This window comes from Acomys minous (assembly GCF_964271855.1).
Source record: "Acomys minous genome assembly, chromosome: 11".
NCBI classification, from domain to species: Eukaryota; Metazoa; Chordata; class Mammalia; order Rodentia; family Muridae; genus Acomys; species Acomys minous.
Genome location: NC_140492.1, coordinates 29,293,912 through 29,314,591, shown reverse-complemented (window position 1 = coordinate 29,314,591; position 20,680 = coordinate 29,293,912). Strand labels below are relative to the sequence as shown.

General features: G+C 34.7%; 1 protein-coding gene across 4 annotated transcripts in view; it reads right to left on the bottom strand.

The window, feature by feature from the left end:
* CADM2 (cell adhesion molecule 2) overlaps positions 1-20,680 on the bottom strand; it is a 918,732-nt gene that overhangs the window by 67,642 nt on the left and 830,410 nt on the right. For all 4 annotated transcript variants that reach the window (XM_084801707.1, XM_084801709.1, XM_084801708.1 and 1 more), the window contains one exon: positions 12,106-12,284. In XM_084801707.1, coding sequence (XP_084657833.1) covers positions 12,106-12,284 — 179 coding nt within the window. The remainder of the gene's footprint in view (positions 1-12,105; positions 12,285-20,680) is intronic.

Sequence of the window (20,680 nt, the reverse complement as noted above, 5' to 3'; positions counted from 1 at the left end):
GAATTTCTGTCTCATATGCAAACATTTTATTTGCTCTGATTTCATTCTAATCTTTCCCCACTTGATAATTCATTTTGGAAGGAAGGACTCTTGTTTACTAACCAATATAAATACACAATTACTTAAGAGAAGTAAAAACAAGACCACATATGCCAGGATGATATCATTGTAATAGAAATAAAAGAGTAACCTATTTGTCTCAAAAATTGAAGGGAACATTTTAGAACTGTAATGAACTTTTTGTATTTTTAGTTAAAATATTTACTACTAGAAACAACAATATGATAAAAAATATTTACTAATTCATAAGTTACTTGTTATTCCAGATTATGGTATGTGAATTATAAGACTTAAAGATGACTTGTTATTGGACAGATACTGGTTTGAGAGATTGCTTTATGGACAGTGCAAGTTCATTGCGCCTGGATGGCTTGATCAGGACCTGAAAAATCAGATGTTATCAAATGATTCTGAAAAGCCCTCCTATGTCCAAATATTCTTTCCCTGTTTTTATAATATTCAACTTCGTTTTTAAAATGTCTTGCTCCTATAAATGAGTAGCAATATTTGATGAAACTTAGCAAATATCTCAGTGATAATTGTTTATTTTGGCCCTTTAGAGAATTATCACAAAAGCAGGATTACATTTTCTTACAAAAATATGAGCTATAAAGCTATTGATCACTTGCCTTATATTTTTAAAATGTCTTACCATGTAGCTCTGGCTAGCCTCACTTGCCTGTGAAGACCACTCTGTCTCTACCTTACAAATGCCACAAATGCAGACAAAATATTTTTGATGTATTTAGAATCAGACGTATTTTAAAAGCCATTATACCATTATAGCAAGAAATAATCAATTAAGGCATCGACATATAAAACACAGCCATATTTCTCTTTAAGCTATGATTTTTTTTCAAAGAATAAGATACCCTTATTCATATACAAATTATTTACACATACACATTATACAATACTAAATATTGGTACAAATTTAATTTATTAATTATACCAGCTTAGTCTTAAATATTGTTCCTTTAAAAATGTGCTAAAAGCTAACTAAGTCAGTTGGCGAGATATTTGTGTGAAACAAAAATTATGAAACCACATGGCTTAGCAGGTAAAAGTACCTGATTCCAACACTGCAGTTCTGAGTTTAATACCCAGGACAAAGATGGTAGAAGGAAAAAAACAAGTCTGGCAAATTGCTTTCTGACCTCTGCATATGTGTAATAGTATAGGTACACACAGAATATATAAGTAAAACAAAATATATGAATAAAATATGATAGTATGCTCAGCATTTATAGTTTACAAATAAATGAAGTATGCATATTACATTCTTTCAGAAGTTTTACAATAATTAATGGAGAGAATATTTAATAAATATTTAGAAGGTTAAAAATGTACTTAGGAAACTGGACCAAATAAAAGTAATTATATTTTATCTAGCTCTGATAATAGAACTTAGTAATAATTACAGAATTATTAAGTTTATCTTTTAACTCAAATGAGTCACCTCACTTATTTTCTTAACAAGCAGATCTTAGACATGCTTTTTCTGAATTTGTATTAACACCATATCAGCTAATAGCAGTTTCCATTTTAGTTTTTATTATAATATACAGAAATATAGAACTCCAATTTCTCTTAAAACATGATTGACTTTTAAATTTTCTTATGCCAGCAGATTAAATGTCATTATATAAAATACTGTATGTTTCTACATTCTGAAGTGAATAAAACTTGCTCTACAGTTTTAGATGGGTTGTTAATAAACCCACTGAATTCTATAAATCATTAAAAATTTAAATACAAACACAATGTACTGAATAATAGTATTCATATGTTTCAATACTATAAATATAATGTGATATATAGTTTTTTAGGTTTCTATAATTAAACACACATATAATACAGTAAATGCAGAGGTTTATTTCAAAGGAAAATTATAACATGTATGAGTTTGTGTACACATGAGCTATACATTGTGAGGTATTTAAAAAAATCGGATTGTATAAAAAAATTATAAAGCATTGTAAAAATGTCAGGAAAACCCCTACAAAAATGTACAAAAGTGCAGGACACTTTTGAAGTAAGTGCCAGGTGTTAGTCATGAAGCCAGTGTGAGTAAGAAATAAATGTACTCTAATTTCATAGTAATTCTATTACAACCTATTCACATGAAAAAACTATTTCAGCTCAGGTATAATAATCTTATACTAAGGAACTTCTGTGTGGAAGAGCATTAGGAAGCGTGTTTTATGGAAAATCCATCAGTGCTAAGAGTGGCGTGCCATGCCCCGTTTGTTCTGAGGCAGCCAGAGTGTAGATGCCCTCTCTAAAGGACCAGAGGGCTTCAGAGTATACACACTTGGGTGTCTTTACTTCATTTCCCATCAGGCCAGTTTCAGAATAAACAAAACAAAACAAAACAAAAATCCCTCTGGAGTTGGACACACAAAAGGACATCTGGCCCTGCCTCAGGTGCTTTCTTCTAGTTTTAGACCCAATTATTTCTACACTCTAAGCTGTCATCTTCTCACAGTCACAGCCTGCTTCGTAGCATCATTTATTCTGCGTCCATCTTTCAAGCCTCCTGTCATCATCTCATTTCTGAAGCATCCTCTTATTTTGAAACTAATCCGAGGTCCTTCTCTGAATCGGCAAGCACTCTGCAAGCACTCTATGTATGTTTCCTATGTACTACCATCCATTTTGCTCTCCATCATACACAATAAACCACCAGCTTGCACTTACAAAAAAGCATGTCTTTGTTAGTCACAAATACGCTTCAATGCCCTCCTCTCCCAGGGCAAAGACCCTGGGCCAAATTTCAAGTCTGGAGAGCACATAGTATTCATCTGGCATTTACCATTCACTGTACTCAAATTTTAAGGAAAACAGATACTTAATGGTATATTTTTGTAGTTATTTCTTTCTTATGTGCTTTATAGATGATAGTAAATATATTGGTAGGTAAGCAATATATCACTTCTTAAGCACAAATATGTAGCCAATATTTAAATAAAATATGTACAAAAGTCCCAAGTTTTGCACAAAATCGTGTAGAAATTCCCACTAATGTCTAAACATCTGGAAGATTGGTCTATAACATTAAAGTATGACATCCTGAAGAAGCTTCAGCTCTGAATGCAGCTGTCAGCATTTAAAATTTGTTAGAATTCTAAGGCATAAATGCCAATTAAAATAACGGGAAACTGTCCCTCCCTTCGCATGTTAATGAAGAAATAAGAAAACATGGGAGCCAGGTCTTGTTCCAGGGGCTAATTAGAACACCACAGATCCTATGTAGTACTGTGAGAAGGAAGTCACTTCCAGCAGGCACAACATACATTAACCTGCAGAGAGGCACAACCCTATTTCTTTCTAGAAAGGAGTTTTTCAGGTTAAAGGTATGCTCTGTTTTCTATAAATGTAGTGCATAATTTCTAACTTGTCAACTTGTTTGGTTTTGTGGCAGTTTCTCTTTTTAAAAATGGCATTTGGGATGGATTTTGGAAACAAAATTAAGCCTAAAGAGCCCCAGAAGCCCAAGCTGCTTGTTTCTCTCCAAAGACTACTGCCCAAATAGGGAGACAACCTGTTATGGCTTAGTCCTCAGTCCATATGCATCTACAATCTTTCTGCTTGATGGTCTTAGTAATCAGTTCATTTTAAGAACTATTACTGGATGTTCACATAAAGGGTTAGGATTTTGAAGATAAGAGAATTAGGGTATGAATTTAATATGTTAGAAAACATTCACATTTCTCTGACTTAAAAATAATATTGAATCCTTAATTTTGTACTGCTCATTTTCTGGCATTGGAAGAAATGGCAAGAGTTATGTTCACTGGTTTTGGTTTTGTTAAGAGGGCATTTATCTGCCCCCATTATATTCAGCCATGTGTAGCTGCCTATTTAAGTCACAGCATAAAGTGATGACAACTCCAGACCACTCCGTGAACTGGCACACATCAGGCTGACAGGACCTCAACTCAGCGGTGTGACACTACATCTTAGGGGAACTATCATAACACCATCAGCTTCAAAAATGGGACCCATCTCCAAATTAGATTGGAATGATTCTCTTAGCATCTTTCTAGCTGCTTCCACTCCTTCTCATGCTAAATGGAGTCCTTATACAAAGATATTAACAAAAAGCCACCCCTGAAAATTGGAAAGTGTTACAACTTTAAACTGTAGGTGGTAGCCATCAGTTCTAAGTAATTACATGAAAAGTTTATGAATAGAGTCCATGTCTTGTTTGAAAGATAGTAATACGCATTTCCCCCTTCAGAATGCATTTATTACATTTCAACCTGACACAAGTAAAGTGAAACTTAAAGCAAGATCATAAATGCCTTCAGCTTGGATCGCCCTCTGTCATTTAGAATCACATTTAGCACATCTTTCCTGGGAGCATTGTACCCAAACTAAGTCATATGATTCTATGGGAGCACATTACTGCCATTTCTTAAAAGTTAATGAAGAGATACAAGAAAGAGGCCTAAAAAGTACTGAGAAATTAGCAATTGTTTTTCCATTCTCTAGGCAAAAGAAATGAAGAGGTTTTGTGCATGTTATTTGACACAACCACATGTAATCCTTTTTATTAAAAATGGAGCATTTGATTTGGTAATTTCACTTTAAATCTGATTATGAATATTGGTAAGTCAAACCGATCTAAAAGAAAGATGTTCTGAAAACTATAACTTCACACTTTTCTATGTAATTGTAAGACGTCCTATCCCTGAAGATTTTGGTCTGTGTTTGAAGTGCAATTAAGTCATGTCAGGTGGTACCTTATAGTGCAAACCACATCACTTTGAAACCCTCAAGAAAATGTTTTGGGTACCTGAAAGGCTTAATGTTATAAAATGCTAATATCAATTGATGCTTTTAGGATAGAAAAAAATCACTGTTCTTACTAAGACACCTATATTACAATCCCTAGGTTTAAATCTCTCTTTAATTTTCTTCCTTGGGTGGTGTTTTCCACTTCCTCTTCAATTGCCACCACGGTTGCTCAACATTTGCCACTCTACATTTCTGACAATGGATTCCCTACAAATGTTTCCTTAGTTGATTTGAAATCTACAGTTTAGGGTTTTTGTTTTGTTCTGTTTGGGGTGGTGGTGGTGCTGTTGTTTTACTTGTTTGCTTTGGATTTTGTCTGTTTGTTTTGTATTTCTGAGACAGAGTGTTATATTGCTCAGGCTGTCCTGGAATTTGCAAGTACCTGAAGATTATTTGTTATGTTCTTGGATCACAGGTATATGGAATCATACCCATTTTTACTTTATTTATTTATTTATATTATCTATTTATCTATGATTCTAAGCACTAATCCTGTGTTTTGTGAATGCTGCGCTAGCTTTCCCCAGCCTTATATTTTATAATTAAAAGTGATTACATTGGGGAAGGGACTATTTCTCATACTTACACAAAACATATTTTAGACAAATTAGTCTGGAAAGGTTACCAATTTTGTTATCACACAATAAGTAAGATGCTACTTATGTGATAACTGTTTTTAAATTTATGAATAGTTGAGTTTTGAAAAGAACCTTAAAATCCATAACTAAACTGAATTCTCAGTTTCTTAAACATAACTAATGCTAGTGAATTCCTCCCTTCACATGCACATGATTTTAGGCTGCTTATTGATAAATGTTTCAAGGCCTAGTCCAGAGAGGTCAGTGAAAAGACAAAGACAAGCCAGCAAGCCTCATGTATAAGTAGTGTTCACAGGATTCTGGTAGGAGAAAAGTAGAAATGAGGTAGGTATTATTTTTAGATTCTACAATGGTTATAATATATTTTTATTACATTGGTAGAAATTAAAAGGCAGTAAGCTACAAAGCATATATTCTGTAAAACCCATAGTTTTTAAAAACCAGAGCCAAATTCTCCCCCAAGGGCCATGGCATACAGCTTACATTCTCTAACAAATGATCCAATTAAAGTCCACGTGTTTGGGTTAAAAAAAGAGCAAAACCCAAAAGATCTGTATATATAGTTGGAAGCTTAGGGTCTAGATAGATTTCCACATGAACATACCAGGAACACTTGAGTGCAATTGATTTAATCATTTGTGTTTACATTTTTATAGAATGCAAATGGCAAAAAAGATTATATAGAAGTAGAGCAACTTTATTGTTAGTGTTGAATTTTTTGAATGCTAGGTTATGAATAAGTATTTTTTCCTTGGACATTCTGACAATCATCCATCTAGATCGGGAAGAAGTTTTACATTAGAGTGATATATGCATGCATTTTGTACTATGACATCTGAAAACTCAATTTACACACTGAATTTTTACCTCAAAAGGATGAAATTCCATTCAACTTTGGAGAGTGATCTGTCCAAAACACACACATCACCACACACTTTTAGATGTTTTTAATCAAACACAATGCTCTCATCTCCACTTGTCTCTGCAGAATTTGGCAGCAAATTCAAACAGCCAGAGGCATGTGTTTCCTACAGGCATCTCGACTTTTTCATGTCTAGAAGTGATGTGATACCTCAAAGATTAAAGCGTCATCCAACCAGAGCCTGTGTTGGAAGATCTCAGCCAGTACTGCTGAGAACAGCAACAACAGGACCTTCCATTATTAGCACAGCATTTGTTGTTGTATAGGGATGTCTTGTCTACCCTTTTTACTCTTCACCATGTATTTTCCATTTATGTCTCTAAAGAAAGCTTCTCCAGGAAAAAATATTTCATAATGAGTACACATAATTAATTTCCCAGTCAGTTAGGTCTGGCTCTATCTGAGAGAACAGGTTGTGGTTGAATCCGTCTTTAAAGTTTGCAAGGCTGTGCATCTGTTCTCAACCTGTCTTCTCTTTCATACTCTACACAAAATTCACTCATCATGATTTCTAAGAATCCTCTCGTCCGGAATACCACTTAGGAAATAAATGAGTGAATGAATGAATACATAAATACATCATCCTTCAATGCCTCTAAGTAGTTTCTTTTTTGGTAATTGAAACTATGTGTCAAAGGAGACTCAATCTTCGGCCTAACTAGGATGATGAGCAGCAGAGCCCTTTTCACGTTATTGTGCTTGGAGCACTCATTTACTCACTAGCCACTCTTATTCTTGTTAGGAAATGTACAATTTATTCTCCCATAGTAGGTATATGCATATGACAATACTATTTGTTTAGATCTACAGCAAGAATTTAATAGGATTTCTGAGATTTAAAATTATTATGCTCAATCTTTCTGAAAATAAATTACATCATACAACTATAAATGTATTATGTTGTTAAATTTATCATTAGGTAATAATAAACTTAAGGACTGTATTTATTTTATTTATGTTAGGTATATATTTGAAAGCGGTGATGTACAAGAAATACTTCTTGCAGTGAAAAACTTTTGTTTTCTCTGCCTCAATTTGGTTTTCTTCTACACTGAGCAAATCATTTGCTTTTGTCTAGGCACAGGCACATATTAATATTTATTATTAACAATACATGTTGAGTGAAAATAGCAATTGTAACTGATTTTTAAAGCTAGAAAGACACAATTAATACCTTGACACTCTTCATTAAACTAAAATATATAGGCATTTATAGTAGAAACTAGTAACAAAGTGTGACAGATCACATATCAGACATATGTGGTTTTACTTAAGTGTGTTATCACTGATGTAATTGTCTTGCAAACAAACAATGGAAATGTCATTTTTATCAGGATTTATTTCAATAAACACCTACAGAAACAAATAAACTAAAATTTCACAGTGATATTTTAGAACTATTAAATAAACAGCTGCCATACCTTGATTGGGAGAATAAAAATAGAAGAAAATTGCAATTCTATTTTAATATCTGCCATCAAAATAATAATTGTAGAGAATTTTGTTTCTGTGATATGTATGTAAAAATTAAAATTCTTATAAAAAACATACATTTTTGTAAGTTAAAGCATGTAAAAGTGTAGAATGTATAATATCATTCAAAAGCAGTACAGTATAAGTTAAGACAATGAAGAGGTTAAACCTTTAATATTTCATTTGTAGAAGAGAATAAGGACACAGAATAAGTTAGACAATGGTAAAAGAATTTTAACTCACATGTAAATGTTGCTGTGGTGAAACAAAGGGTAAATTTGAGTAAGCAAAAGGAATAGCATGGGAAATTTCTGTAATATTGTGTCTCATTTACCATGTTTAGCTTTCTCCCCTGCAGCGTTGATGCTGTTGCCCACAGCGTTTATCTACAATATGTACCTGTCCAAGTTCTGTAGCTTCTGGTAGAAGAAAGAAACGTGTGTGTGTGTGTGTGTGTGTGTGTGTGTGTGTGTGTGTGTGTGTGTTATGTGCATTTGGTGTACTGTAGTTAGATGCTGATCCAGGAAACGACTAGTTGGGAAGAATAAATTATGTAGCCTCTTAAAGATTGAAATCTTAGAGAAACGAGACTGTTTATTGAACTTATCCTGCTATATATATCATTAGCTTTTATACCGCTGGATGTTGCAAGAATGATTAGTAAGACTAATTTTTTGTTCTTTAGGGATGTGTGATATATATGGCATTTAAAAACGATTTGAAGAAATATATTCCTGTCTGATTTTTCAGTAAGCACTAGTGTTAAATCTGTCCATATCTAATTTGGCCAAAATACAAGAATTCTGGTGCAATTCGGGGCACATCTGTGAACTGATAGTGTACTAAATATTTCCGTTTTAGAAATATGTCATTTATTTAAGACTAACATGGAACTCTAATGTTGCATTTATTTTTTTACAATTTTGAGTACTTTCTCTACACCCTTACAGATTTTTCTTATCTACAGTGCCATCTTTCCTGAATTCTTCACTATTTGTATTGACTATTTGATGTAATACCTTCTTGTCCCTATAAACTATTACTGTACTGAATGCAATTTGTTTTGGTTTCATATTATCATTGAGTCTGAATATATATAGTAAGTTATTGATGAATAAGCAGAATGCTATTTTGGTCTGATTTATTGAGATGCAGAGATACCAACGGAATAAAACACTATAATCTGTTAAAACTACAGACATTGATTTCTAAACAAATAGCATAATAATAACAAAAGACAATCTTCAACATTTCTATAAAGAAGTAAAATACAAAAAATTATGATACAGAAATTAAATAGTATAAATAACTCTGTCTACTAAGTTAATGGCTAATATTTCCATTACTGAACTTATTAATGAAAAGCGCTACTGTCTTCCCTAGCTTATCCTTAACAGTGTAAAGGCTGTGTATGTGTAATATTTCTTCGTACAGTTCCTTATATACTGACTTCCCCTATACTTGTCATTGAAGGCAAGTTTTAAACCAGGAGCTTAAGCTACTATCTGTAGTCAAAATTAAAAAATTCAAGGGTGGCATAGTTCTATGCCCTCAAAAAATGTGTGTCTTCAGCTTTTTCCTATTTCTCTCATTTCTGATTGTGCTCACTACACACTTCTATCATGACATGCAACCTGCCTCAGGCCCAAAGCAACAGTGCCACATCATTGATTAGAACCTTGAAAACTGTGAGCTGAAATAAGCCTATAAGTTGATTATCTCTAGTATTTGCTATAATAATAAAATTCTTTTTCTGCCAAAAAAAATTCAAAGGTTTGATGGAAGCGAGGAGTTGAAGAAAACCTGCAGAACCCAAAACATCAGCGCTTATAAGAATTAAATGTCATCAAAGGTCAACACATGCTATCATTGGCCCCATGGAATATTATCTAAAAAGACCCTCCCATCTGTGCTGTTGATGGTTCTACAGTTACATGGCCCAACCTCCATCAATTTAGGAATCAGTATATACAGGCATCTGTAGTAGATTCAGACATGAGTTCTGAGTCATAAAAACACTTCTGTATTAGAGCTGTGTTAAATCATCGCAGCTCATGTAAAAATCAACCTTGGTGTAAAATATAAAACGGTGAAGTTATCATAGATGAACACATGAAGCACTCATTATGATCAAAATTACACTGAAATTTCATCATTCAGTAGGGTTTTGAAACAGCCAAACTATTAACCGAAGAGGATCACTTTTGCATTTATACAACCAGTGAATGATGAAACATTATACCCAGTGTGCAATGGGGAAAATACCCTTTATTTTGTAATGAAACCAATTGGAGCCCCCTTTAAACACAGTGCAATATGGTTTCACTGTTTCACAGAGCCTCTCATTACATGTGTCAATAATAGTAGGTAAACTACTTTGAGCTTCACAGCGTTTATCTAGCAGCATGAATGGCATTAATCGATGGGGTGCTTTTGATGAATTGGAGTTCAAAAGCAAAGCCAAAAATGACTTCTTAAAAAGTGCTTAGGAAAGTATTTATTAGACATATGCCAGCTGCCAACAACCTAAAGATACCTTGGCTCTTGGCAAAATCATGCTGTTGCCAGCTTACAAACACAGAGTCAAAAATGAATTTTCCCCCACTTGAATTGCTTTAAAGAAACAAGTGACATATTTTCATTATTTTTCTCAGTCACATCTCTTTCACCTGCCCATAGTTTTCATGGGTATTGCTATCAACACAATTTGTCATGCTATGCAACATGTAAAAGTGTCTCTTCTTTGAGAGGAGCAAGTAAAAATCTTAGAGGAATCAAATGTACTAGACTTAAGTTGTGGGCACATGATGCACAGATATGTACTCTTATATCCCTTGCTTAAATACTGAGAAATTTTGTGCGTGAAGCAGGACTCCTTACACTCCATCTGTAACGAAGGTGGTGTGTTCACCCACAGAAATTCACCACATTTAACTCAAGCCTCATTGTTCCAGTTAGATTAGGGATCTTTCTCAAGGTTGATTTTTTATATATATACTCTTCATAATATACTAAAAATGGAACACTGAACACTATAATTTCTAGCGTGTTTGTGAAGTCTATTCATTCTGTGTCTTCACTGTTTTACTATAGCAAGATAACATTAAGAAGCGAGATTTTTTTTATCGATAACAATTTGGAAAATAAGAGAAATATAAATTATCGTATTATTTTCTTAAATTTTATTGTGTTATACCAACAGAATACCTGTAAATATAACAAAAGAATGTTTTCCCCATTAAACCTATTTCAAAGAATTAGAGTTAATTCTTCAAATATTGTTTTGCTTTTTCATTGAAAGTAATATGCCTCATCCATGTTTTTAGCAGTATTTTATATTTGGATTCAGATGAAAGACAGTAAGCACACTTCTGATGATTCTTAAAGGGTATTGAATTTATTACTGTTTTTTAAATACAATAGTAGTTCACTTTTTGCAATAGATAAAATAATATTCTCAGAAAAAAATCTTGGTGATATACATGAGGGAAGAATGACATTCGCTGCTAATTCTTTTACCCGAGATTCACTATGTATTCTGGAATACAGGCAGAAGTGCCAGAGGCTGTTCTAAAAAGGAAGCTAACTGGATTGAGTAAAGTATTTATGCATGGTATGGGAATGCTTTCCCTTCTAGTCAGACATTAAAGCCATTTTATGAAGAAGCCATGGTGTTTGGAAGTTGAGTAAAACAGTCATTTTTCTGTACTCATATCCATTTCTGCTTTGTTTTTGCATTCAAACAGAATTTGTGTTGAACAAAGTCAAGAGAAAATAATTTCAAATCATAAGAAATTAATCATCCCTATTGCAAACCTTTATCTTTCAATTGCATTATTATCTTTTGTGTGCCAAAGTTCAGTATTTAGAAAGCGCAGTATTTAGACAGTACAATGAAGTTAACTTAAGAGAAATGCTTTCCAGTGCTCTGAATTAAACTAAAATTCAATTATAGTAAATGTAATCACTAATATAATGTACAGGTCACTACCAAATATCTAATTGAATTGCTTATATTAAGGCTTTTCAAAAAATAATTTTATTTTTATATATGCTTTAATTTTTTTCTTGTTAGTCAGACCCTGAAACATTTTAAATGCACATCTTGAGGCTACCTATACTCATAAGAAGTCCTTCTGAAAGAAATAGAAGATCAATTTAACTTATTTTTCTGACAATTTTGACAGGTTTTAATAGCTCTGAAACATTTTCCTCCTTTCACAAGTAATTCTTGCCAAAAGAACTTACCGTGTACAATGAGGACATACTCTGCGCTGCTTTGTCCAATAGTGTTGGTAGCCTCGCATCGATATGTGCCATTGTCTGTTTTGTTCAGGAATAGAATGTTGAGTTCCCTACCACTCACAACCATTCGATCAGGATCTGGTAATTCGGCACCATCCTTTGTCCACAAAACAGGTTCTGGCCTGATGGATACCAGCATGCAAGTAGAGAGAAAAAAGAAGAAACGTTGAGTGTCCTCTGCATGAACTGAAACAATCCCTAGAGCCACCTTTTTACGCCTATGTGATGGCTTTTACAAAGTACAAAATAGCCATCAAGCATTAACGCAGAAGAGTTGGAGGCAAGATCAATATAATTTAATTTTGTTCTACTTAATTAATAAGAGTTGTTTAGGAACAAATTTGTCGAGTCTCTGCAGCTGTCACTTCTGTTGCTCTGCTTATGCTGGTTCAGTGTCCAGATGCTGCTGTTAAACATGAGCCTCTCACAGTGTGCCTCACCCCCTCTATTGAGACAGGTTTTCCTCAAATTTACTTGAAATTACATTTTTATGCCACTTGCCTACCACTGTGGCATGATGTTTATTGAAGCTACCCTTCACACCCCCAAATGTCTACCACTTTTTCTGCTCTCCTAAAGAATTCATCTAGAAGTACTTCTTTTAAAAATGGATTCAGAAGACCTGAGAGAAGGATTACAAGGTAGAGTGCTTGTTATCCAACTCTGACAGTATAAATTCCATGTCTGGAAACATGGTAGAAAGAGAGTAAGTCTTGAAAGTTGTCCCTTTACACACTGTTGGAGAAAACACGTACACACACACACACACACACACACACACACACACACAATATATATATATATATATATTCATATATATTTAACACACACACTTATATATATTTACAAAATAAAGTAAAACAATGTATGAGATTTCTTAATTACTGATATCTATGACTATGAGTTGCACTTTACATGAAGTATCAGACACTCTTTAATAATTTCAGAATTGGTGAATTTGAAATACATAATTTTCTTTCTTTTCCTGACGTTGTGCTCTTGCAGGTATTTTAGTTAGAAGTCCTGCTAAAGCAGTTAGGCTTTGACACCAATTTCTGATGAATGTTCCAAAATTTATTTCAACTACTTGTGTAGTAAAAAAATGGCTTTGTTTTACTGAGGTCACCCTATGACATGCCATAAAGAGATACTTTCCATAGGTTAGTGGGGAGCTTCAGAAGGGGCTACTTTGCTTCAGAATGGAGACTTCCTGCCCTCCCTGCTTCTATGAGGGGATGGGTGTTAATGGTTGAGTTGGTAACTAATGTGGAATGATGTGATCAGTCAGGCCTATATGATGTAGCCTCCAAGAACACTCAAAGAACTGCTATCATGTGGAAAATTTATTAGTGGAAAAACTTCTCTTAGAAACCATGAGTTAGCTAACAAAACCCTACTGCCATAAGCAGGATACCCTTGGTCAGGTAACCTCACGACACCTCCACAAAATAATGGTGGCATTTGACATTCATCCAACTGGTCGTCCATGGGCTAAGACCATTTGGTTAACACCCCCACCACAAACTACACATGCACATATCTTGTTTGCATGCCATAGAGATATCAAGATGGAAATGACATCTTCCTGACATCTAACTTCAAAGCCTCAGAAAGTGCTATAGAGGTTGCTGGGGGACAAAAGACATCTGCAGTCTTCTCCAGCTGTGACTCCTATAAACTAAAGCAAAAGTACCAGGCAAGATATGCCCATTTGTGGAGTTGGGGCAAAACTACTTTGAAAGTAAAATTGCTGCTGAACTGATATTGAGGCTTGCTGCACAGGAAGGTATCAAAGCCTTATAGAGTAAGTTTGGTCATATCACATGTGGGCAGTTGAGATCATAGGGTCTAGAACAGTGGCTGAAATTGCCGAATGCTAAGAGCCTTTAATGCGATTCCTCATGTTATAGTGACCCCTCTCTTAGAATTCGTTTCTTGTGCTACTTATAACTGTAATTTTGTTACTCTTATAAATCATAATGTAAAGACTGATATGTGGGATAGCTTGATATATAACCTCCAAAAGGGTTGTGGCTCACTGGTTGACAACTGCTACTCTAGAAGGTAACTGAATACTGTCATTTAATGAAATCAAATTGCCATCAATTTGTCTTCTAAATGTTTATATTTATATTTATATTTATATAAACATATATAGAGAAATACAATTCTCAGCCCTAATACAAAATGCTTCTTCCCAGTGAATGACAATGTAGGCAGAGGCTTCATAAGGTGCCCATAATAAGTGATGGATGAGTGCTAGCCTCCCCCCAAAACCTCAAGCAACATGACAAAAGATTGAGGAGAAAGAATATGGGAGAGTGAATCTGAGGGGAAGGGCTATAAAAAATCTCATCTTCTGGGCAAAACATAGCGATTACACTCACAGACACACAGCAGCACAGACACCTGCCCTGGGTCACAGGAACGGACGCACTAACAGTCAACCAAGGAAAGAAGAGGTGCTCTGATGTCCCTTATCCCTCACTGCTGAACAACGTACTGCTTCTTAGCTTCAGGAATAAAGTAGTCACAACCTTGGATGTTCTCCGACTGATGACACTACCAGGATGCAATGCATAGTTCTGATCCAGACTTACACCACACACATAGCCCCAATCAAACTAAATACATCACAAAGCAAGACCGAAGTCATGAACCTGGAAAAGGCATTGGTAAGGGACCAGCCGAGGACAATATGTGCAGTCATCATCAAACCTCTACCCAGACCTAGACAAGGGACAGAATATTTTCCACAGTTAAGTGGAGACTGGGGACTGACTTTCACACGAACTCTGGTACCCCTTATTTGGCCATGTCCCCTTGATGAGGAGGCCCGATGGCACTCGGAGGAAGGATAGAAGACTACCAAGAAGAAACTTGATAACCTAGCATCATATTCAAGGGGAGAAAGTCCCCATCAGTCACATTCATAGGGAAGGGGAATGGGGTGAAAGCGGGAGGGACGGAGGAATGGGAGGATGCACGGGATGAGATAGCACTTGAGATGTAATATGAATGATTTTTATTTTTCAATAAAAAATGTCATTAAAAAAAGAGATGGGAGGGAGATAAGAAAGGGAGTGGATGATAATGACTAGGACTAGCTTTAAACATTATGAAATTGTTGGTATACACACTTAGGCATAATTATATAATACATATATGAATGTGTGTGGGTGTGTGGGTGTGTGGAGGTATGTGTGTGCCTACATGTAAACAAATAAGGAAGGCTTTTCCCCCAGATTGAGGGACTCCAGTTTGTCTTTTTTCTCTACCCCTTCCAATGTGCACCCCTTCACTTAGTTGCTCACCTGTACTTTATGCAATAACCTTTGTAACAAAGAGACGGCTTGAGTGCTTCTCTGAAGTATTCTAGCAAATTAATTGAACCCAGAGAGGGAAGTCACAGCAATGCTGGTTCAGACTGTGTTGATCAGAAGGATGGTTTACAGTCCGCTATGTGTAACTGGTCTAAGACACAGTAGCCGATTCCTGGGATTGAACCTTCCTGCTGCGGGATTTGACACTATCTCCAGCTGCATGGAGTCAGAATTGACGTGAATTACAAGTTTCTTTGTGGCCGTCCCTGGGAGGACTGATGGCTGGCAGGGAGAAACTGGCTGGCACATATATGCTTGTGAGCAGGGTGAATTACTGCAGTGTGTTAGTAGAGAATGGGAAACACTTTGTTGTTTTCCTGTCTCTTCAGAAAAAAAGAGAGCAGAGAAATAAAGGAAATTTTACCAGAATTGTACCAATGAAATGTCTGAAATACGAAAGAAATTGAAGAGGTCTAAGTATATAAAATGATGGGAAAACATTATTATCCATATCCAATGATATAGGGAATTTTAATAACATACCTAGTAAAAGAGAACCAAATGCTAATAAGTCTTGACTTGTTCTACTTGCTATTAGAAATTAATAATTTGAATTTTGGAATACCCTGTATAATATTTTTGTGTGCATATCTTCAGCATCCCTGGAAATGGTAAAAATAGGTCAAATGAAACTGAGATTTGTATCAGAACTGATATAGTACAGTTTTTGTGTTTTTCACAAAGCCATATAAAACCTATAATAAAGACAATGTGGAAATATTTTATTTGAAACCACTAACATTTGTAGTTCTTCTCAAATAAAGCACTTATAAGAACAAGGCAATTCTTGATGTATAATTTGAGATTGGTAAGTGAGATATGATTGTCCATATACCCAAAGTTAACACTGCAAGTTTAAATTGTGATGATGTTTTAAAATTGGTTAATATGGTTTCAATTACCTCTTAAGCACATGGTTATATAAACACATAATGAAATTTAGACATGTATTTAAAATAGTATGGAACAAAAATCAAAGGATGTGTTGAAATTTTAGGTGCTCAGTCTGTATTTTAATTTTTTTCTAAACAAAACAACTTCATTCTAGTGAATGTAGTAAATGAATAGAAAATAAATGGCAAAACAGCAAAGAAAAACAAAACAAAAATAAATAAGTAAAACAACCTTTACATATGTGGTGACACAAAGAGATTGTGATTGAAGTCTGTGTTACATCATACTAAAATTTTCAGGATCTTATTCTGGGAGATAAGTCTTCAGAGTGATAAAAATGTTCTCACCACAAGATGTTGTTTAATGAAATGCAGGTTAGAGTTTGTGCACAGATTGTAAACAGCCTACACATGTTTCCAATTAATATTAAAATATTCAACTTAGTACTAGTTATCAAATAGATGTTTTAAAACAAAGCTTCTCTTTATTATCTGTAATATTTTCATAGGATATTAAAAATGTATTGTTTTCATAAACATGCGATTCCATTTTATGAATTAAGCAAAAATGTTTCAGGTTACAAAATTATTTTGTAAAACTGTGGGAAAGTCTCTGGCTAATGCTATTAAGTTTTAGAGAAAATCCTAATGACTATGAAAAGTATGTGAACTGAAAATCAGTTTGAAATTGATAGATGAAGAAAATTTTTAATTCTCCTATGTTCAGAAGATAAGTAACCTTAGAGTGCTGTTACCCACACACTTTCCCACTGGGTAGACTGAGGCTGCTGCTTAAAGTCCAGTTCCACATTTAGTTGACAGAAAAAAAAAAGGACCAAGAGAGGGGGAAAAGGAAGGGGGTTTGATGGGACACATAGACAAGAGAAACAATAAAAGATGAGGTTGCTTAGTACTTTTAAAATATATAGAAACAAATAAAGAAAAAGTTTTTTTTAAAAAAAGGGTCTTTCAATGCTGGAACAGATTCCAAGAATCATTTTGACATTTTTGTCTGTTGGAAGTTACAGATGAGATGATAAGCAGGAAATAATTAAAAAATGATTACTTTGAGGGTATTTCTCAGGTTGACCATCTTGAATGTAAAACATAGAGTCATTTGGTACTAATGCCAAAATAATATGTTCTTATGTAATTTGTAAGTAAAATTCTACATGTATGCAAATTGTTGTAAAATATTGCTTGGTGTATTTGGAGTAAATATTCTGCTTCATCCTTTTTTTTTCAGATTTAACTGATGTGTTATTTAATAGTAAAAAAAAATGTTTTCCATGTGTCTTTTTTTATTTCTTTATGTTTAAGTGTATTTAGATGTGTAGGTGCACAAGTGCACAGATATGCATACACATGTATTCACTGTGCTTGTAAGAGTAAAGAAGGGAATGTGGCCATAATCCAGATGTAATGTGAATAGATTAATTAATTAATTAATTAAAAAGAACCTGAGACCAATGTCCAGTTTCCTTTTTCTTGAGCTGGAAAACTTTTTAAATTTTATTATTATTATTATTATTATTATTATTATTATTATTATTATTATTATTATTATTGTCACTTTGTTGTTGTTATAGCTGCTGATATTGGTGTGAGATGCGGCATTGCTTTTTTGTGTACCCGGTACATACAGCACAAGTAAGTATGTTGAATGTCATGGCAAGCCTGTCAGCATCAGATGACAGCTTCCTGGAATTAGTTCTTTTTTTTTTTTTCTTCTACATTTGCATGGATTCCAGACTTAAGTGGCAAGCACTTTTACCTACTGAGCATCTCATCAGTTCTCTTTAATTTTTAGAGACAGGGTCTCTGACTAAACTGGGGAGTGCCAATTAACTAGGCTGGGTAGCTAGCAAGCCCGGAAATCCTTGTCTCTACCTGCCATGCCTGGGGAAACCATACACACACTAATGCATTTTACTTTTCTCCTGGCTATATGATCCAGCTGTCCTGTTCCATCAAAATTCTCCACATAATGCATAGAAATCTCTGAAAGTAGGAATTAAACAAGTCTACTTCCATTATAATAAGAATGACAAGGGTTCTTATACATAGATTTCTTAGAATTCTGTTCTCATAGTTTAATTTTTTAGTACAAATGGAAAGAAAAATAGAAAAGTTTGAAATAACAACACAGACAAGGAACATACTTAAGTAACATCACCTCAAAAAATATATTTTCTGTAGCATTCCTAACTTTTTATAACTAGCCCAGAACTAGCGGCATAGTGAGCCCATGTCTCAAAAATAAATAAAATAAAATAAAATAAAACAAAATAAAACAAAATAAAATAAAATAAAACAAAATGTTCAGTCTCTTCTCCCCTAACCCTCCCCTATTCCTTCCCATCCACCCCAGCTCATCAAGTTGCCTCAGGACTGAGCCTGTTCTCTTCCCCTGTGGCCTGACAAGGCCATCCCTCCAAAGGGAAGTGATTGGAAAGCTGGCACGAAGAGCCCCCATTGGCCTTACTAGAGGACCCACATGAAGCCTGAGCTCCTCATTGGCTACATATGTGTAGGGAACCTAGTTCCAATCTATGCAGGTTCCTTGTTTGATGCTCCAGTCTCAGCAGGCTTCTCTGGGCCCTGGCTAGTTGCCTCTATTGGTCTTCTTGTGTGGCTCCTGTCACATCCAGGGCCTTTTCTCTTTCCCCTCACTTTTCCACAAGACTTCCTACATTTAACCCAATGTTCAGCTGTGAGTCTCAACATCTGTTTTGATTCACTGCTGGGCGGAGGCTCTCAAATCTGCCAGCCTCCTGTCTGCAAACATAGCAGAGTATCAATAACAGTGTCAGAGGCTGATTCTCTCCCACGGGGTGTGTCTTGGGTTGGCCCAGGCATTGGTTGGACATTCCCTCAACCTCTGCTCTGTTTGCTCTGGCTTTATCTCTACACATATTCTAGGCAAGGTGAATTTTGGTTCAAGTTTTTGTGGGTGGATTGGTGTTCTTCTCCCTCTTAGGACACCTCTCTAGTTAGAGGGTGTTCTCTTCAGTCTTTATGGGCCCTGATTCTAGAAGTCTCTGCTGGAGTCCCTCTCATATTCTCCCAGAAGCCGACCATGAGTTAGGTCTCCAGCTTGTTACAGAGATGTCCCTGCCCACAGTTTTCTGTATGTCACTCCCTGTCCTTCCTGACCATACTGTGTAATCTGGAATTTTTGTATCTGAATCATTGTTTTATGAAATCAATACTCTATTTATTCTATTTATACTTTTTTCCTCACAGTCCTTCCAATTGAAAAGCTTGACAATGGAAACTCCTAGCGAAGTCACTTTTAGTACTTCTATGTGATAGAGGCAAAAACATCTTAAAGCAGTTGTAAATAAAGTCGGGTTGAAGTGCTAAATTAAAACAGGTGTACGGCCTTTAATTTTTAGTGGAAATTCTGATTCCAACTTATTTACTCATGTAGATATACCCCGGCAAACATATTGAGGTTGTATAGCATCGAGTAAAAGGAACTACATTACATTAATGATAATATTTTTTTGGGATAATAAAATCAAAATTAGACTTCTCATCATATTTAGATTTTAAGTAGCAAGTAATATATGGCCTTTTCTCATCAATCTTATCATATGGTATATGGGTCATGTTTTCTAAGACACCTCTTGCCTCTGAGTTCAAAGGCTTATGGTTGAAATGGGAAATAAACTATATGCAAAGATCAAGTGCCCTTTAGAAGGCTAGATCCTAATGGCATTATTTTAGAGTGACTAGAAACCCTGGCCCACTTTTCATTGATAACATGGTATTTACTAATTGGTTATTTTAAAGTACTGAGCAACAATGCAATCACACTTCACACTGTATAATTCAAACCAACTTATGTCACAACAAACAAAAGATTATCCCTAGAAAAGATAAGGTTCTATGACCCTAAAGGAAAGATAGAATTTTGTACTGAAGTTAAATTATTTAAAGTTAGGGAAAAAAACATTTAAACTGGTCTATTAGTATTTCTGATGTGGGAAAAACAATTTACCCAGGCCTTATCTGCATTTAACATTTCTTTCTTTGATAAGCATAGAATATTAATTTTGTAATTAAAAATCCAATAAGCCTTGAGTAAATAGTTGTTGCTTCCTACAATATAATTATTATGTGTTTGCATTAAGCATAAAACCTCCATGATATGTTTAAGAAGGATCATTCTTAAATAAAGAGTTTTCTCAGCTTGTTTAAAAAAACATAATTGTCTGAACTTTTCCTCTGGAACAT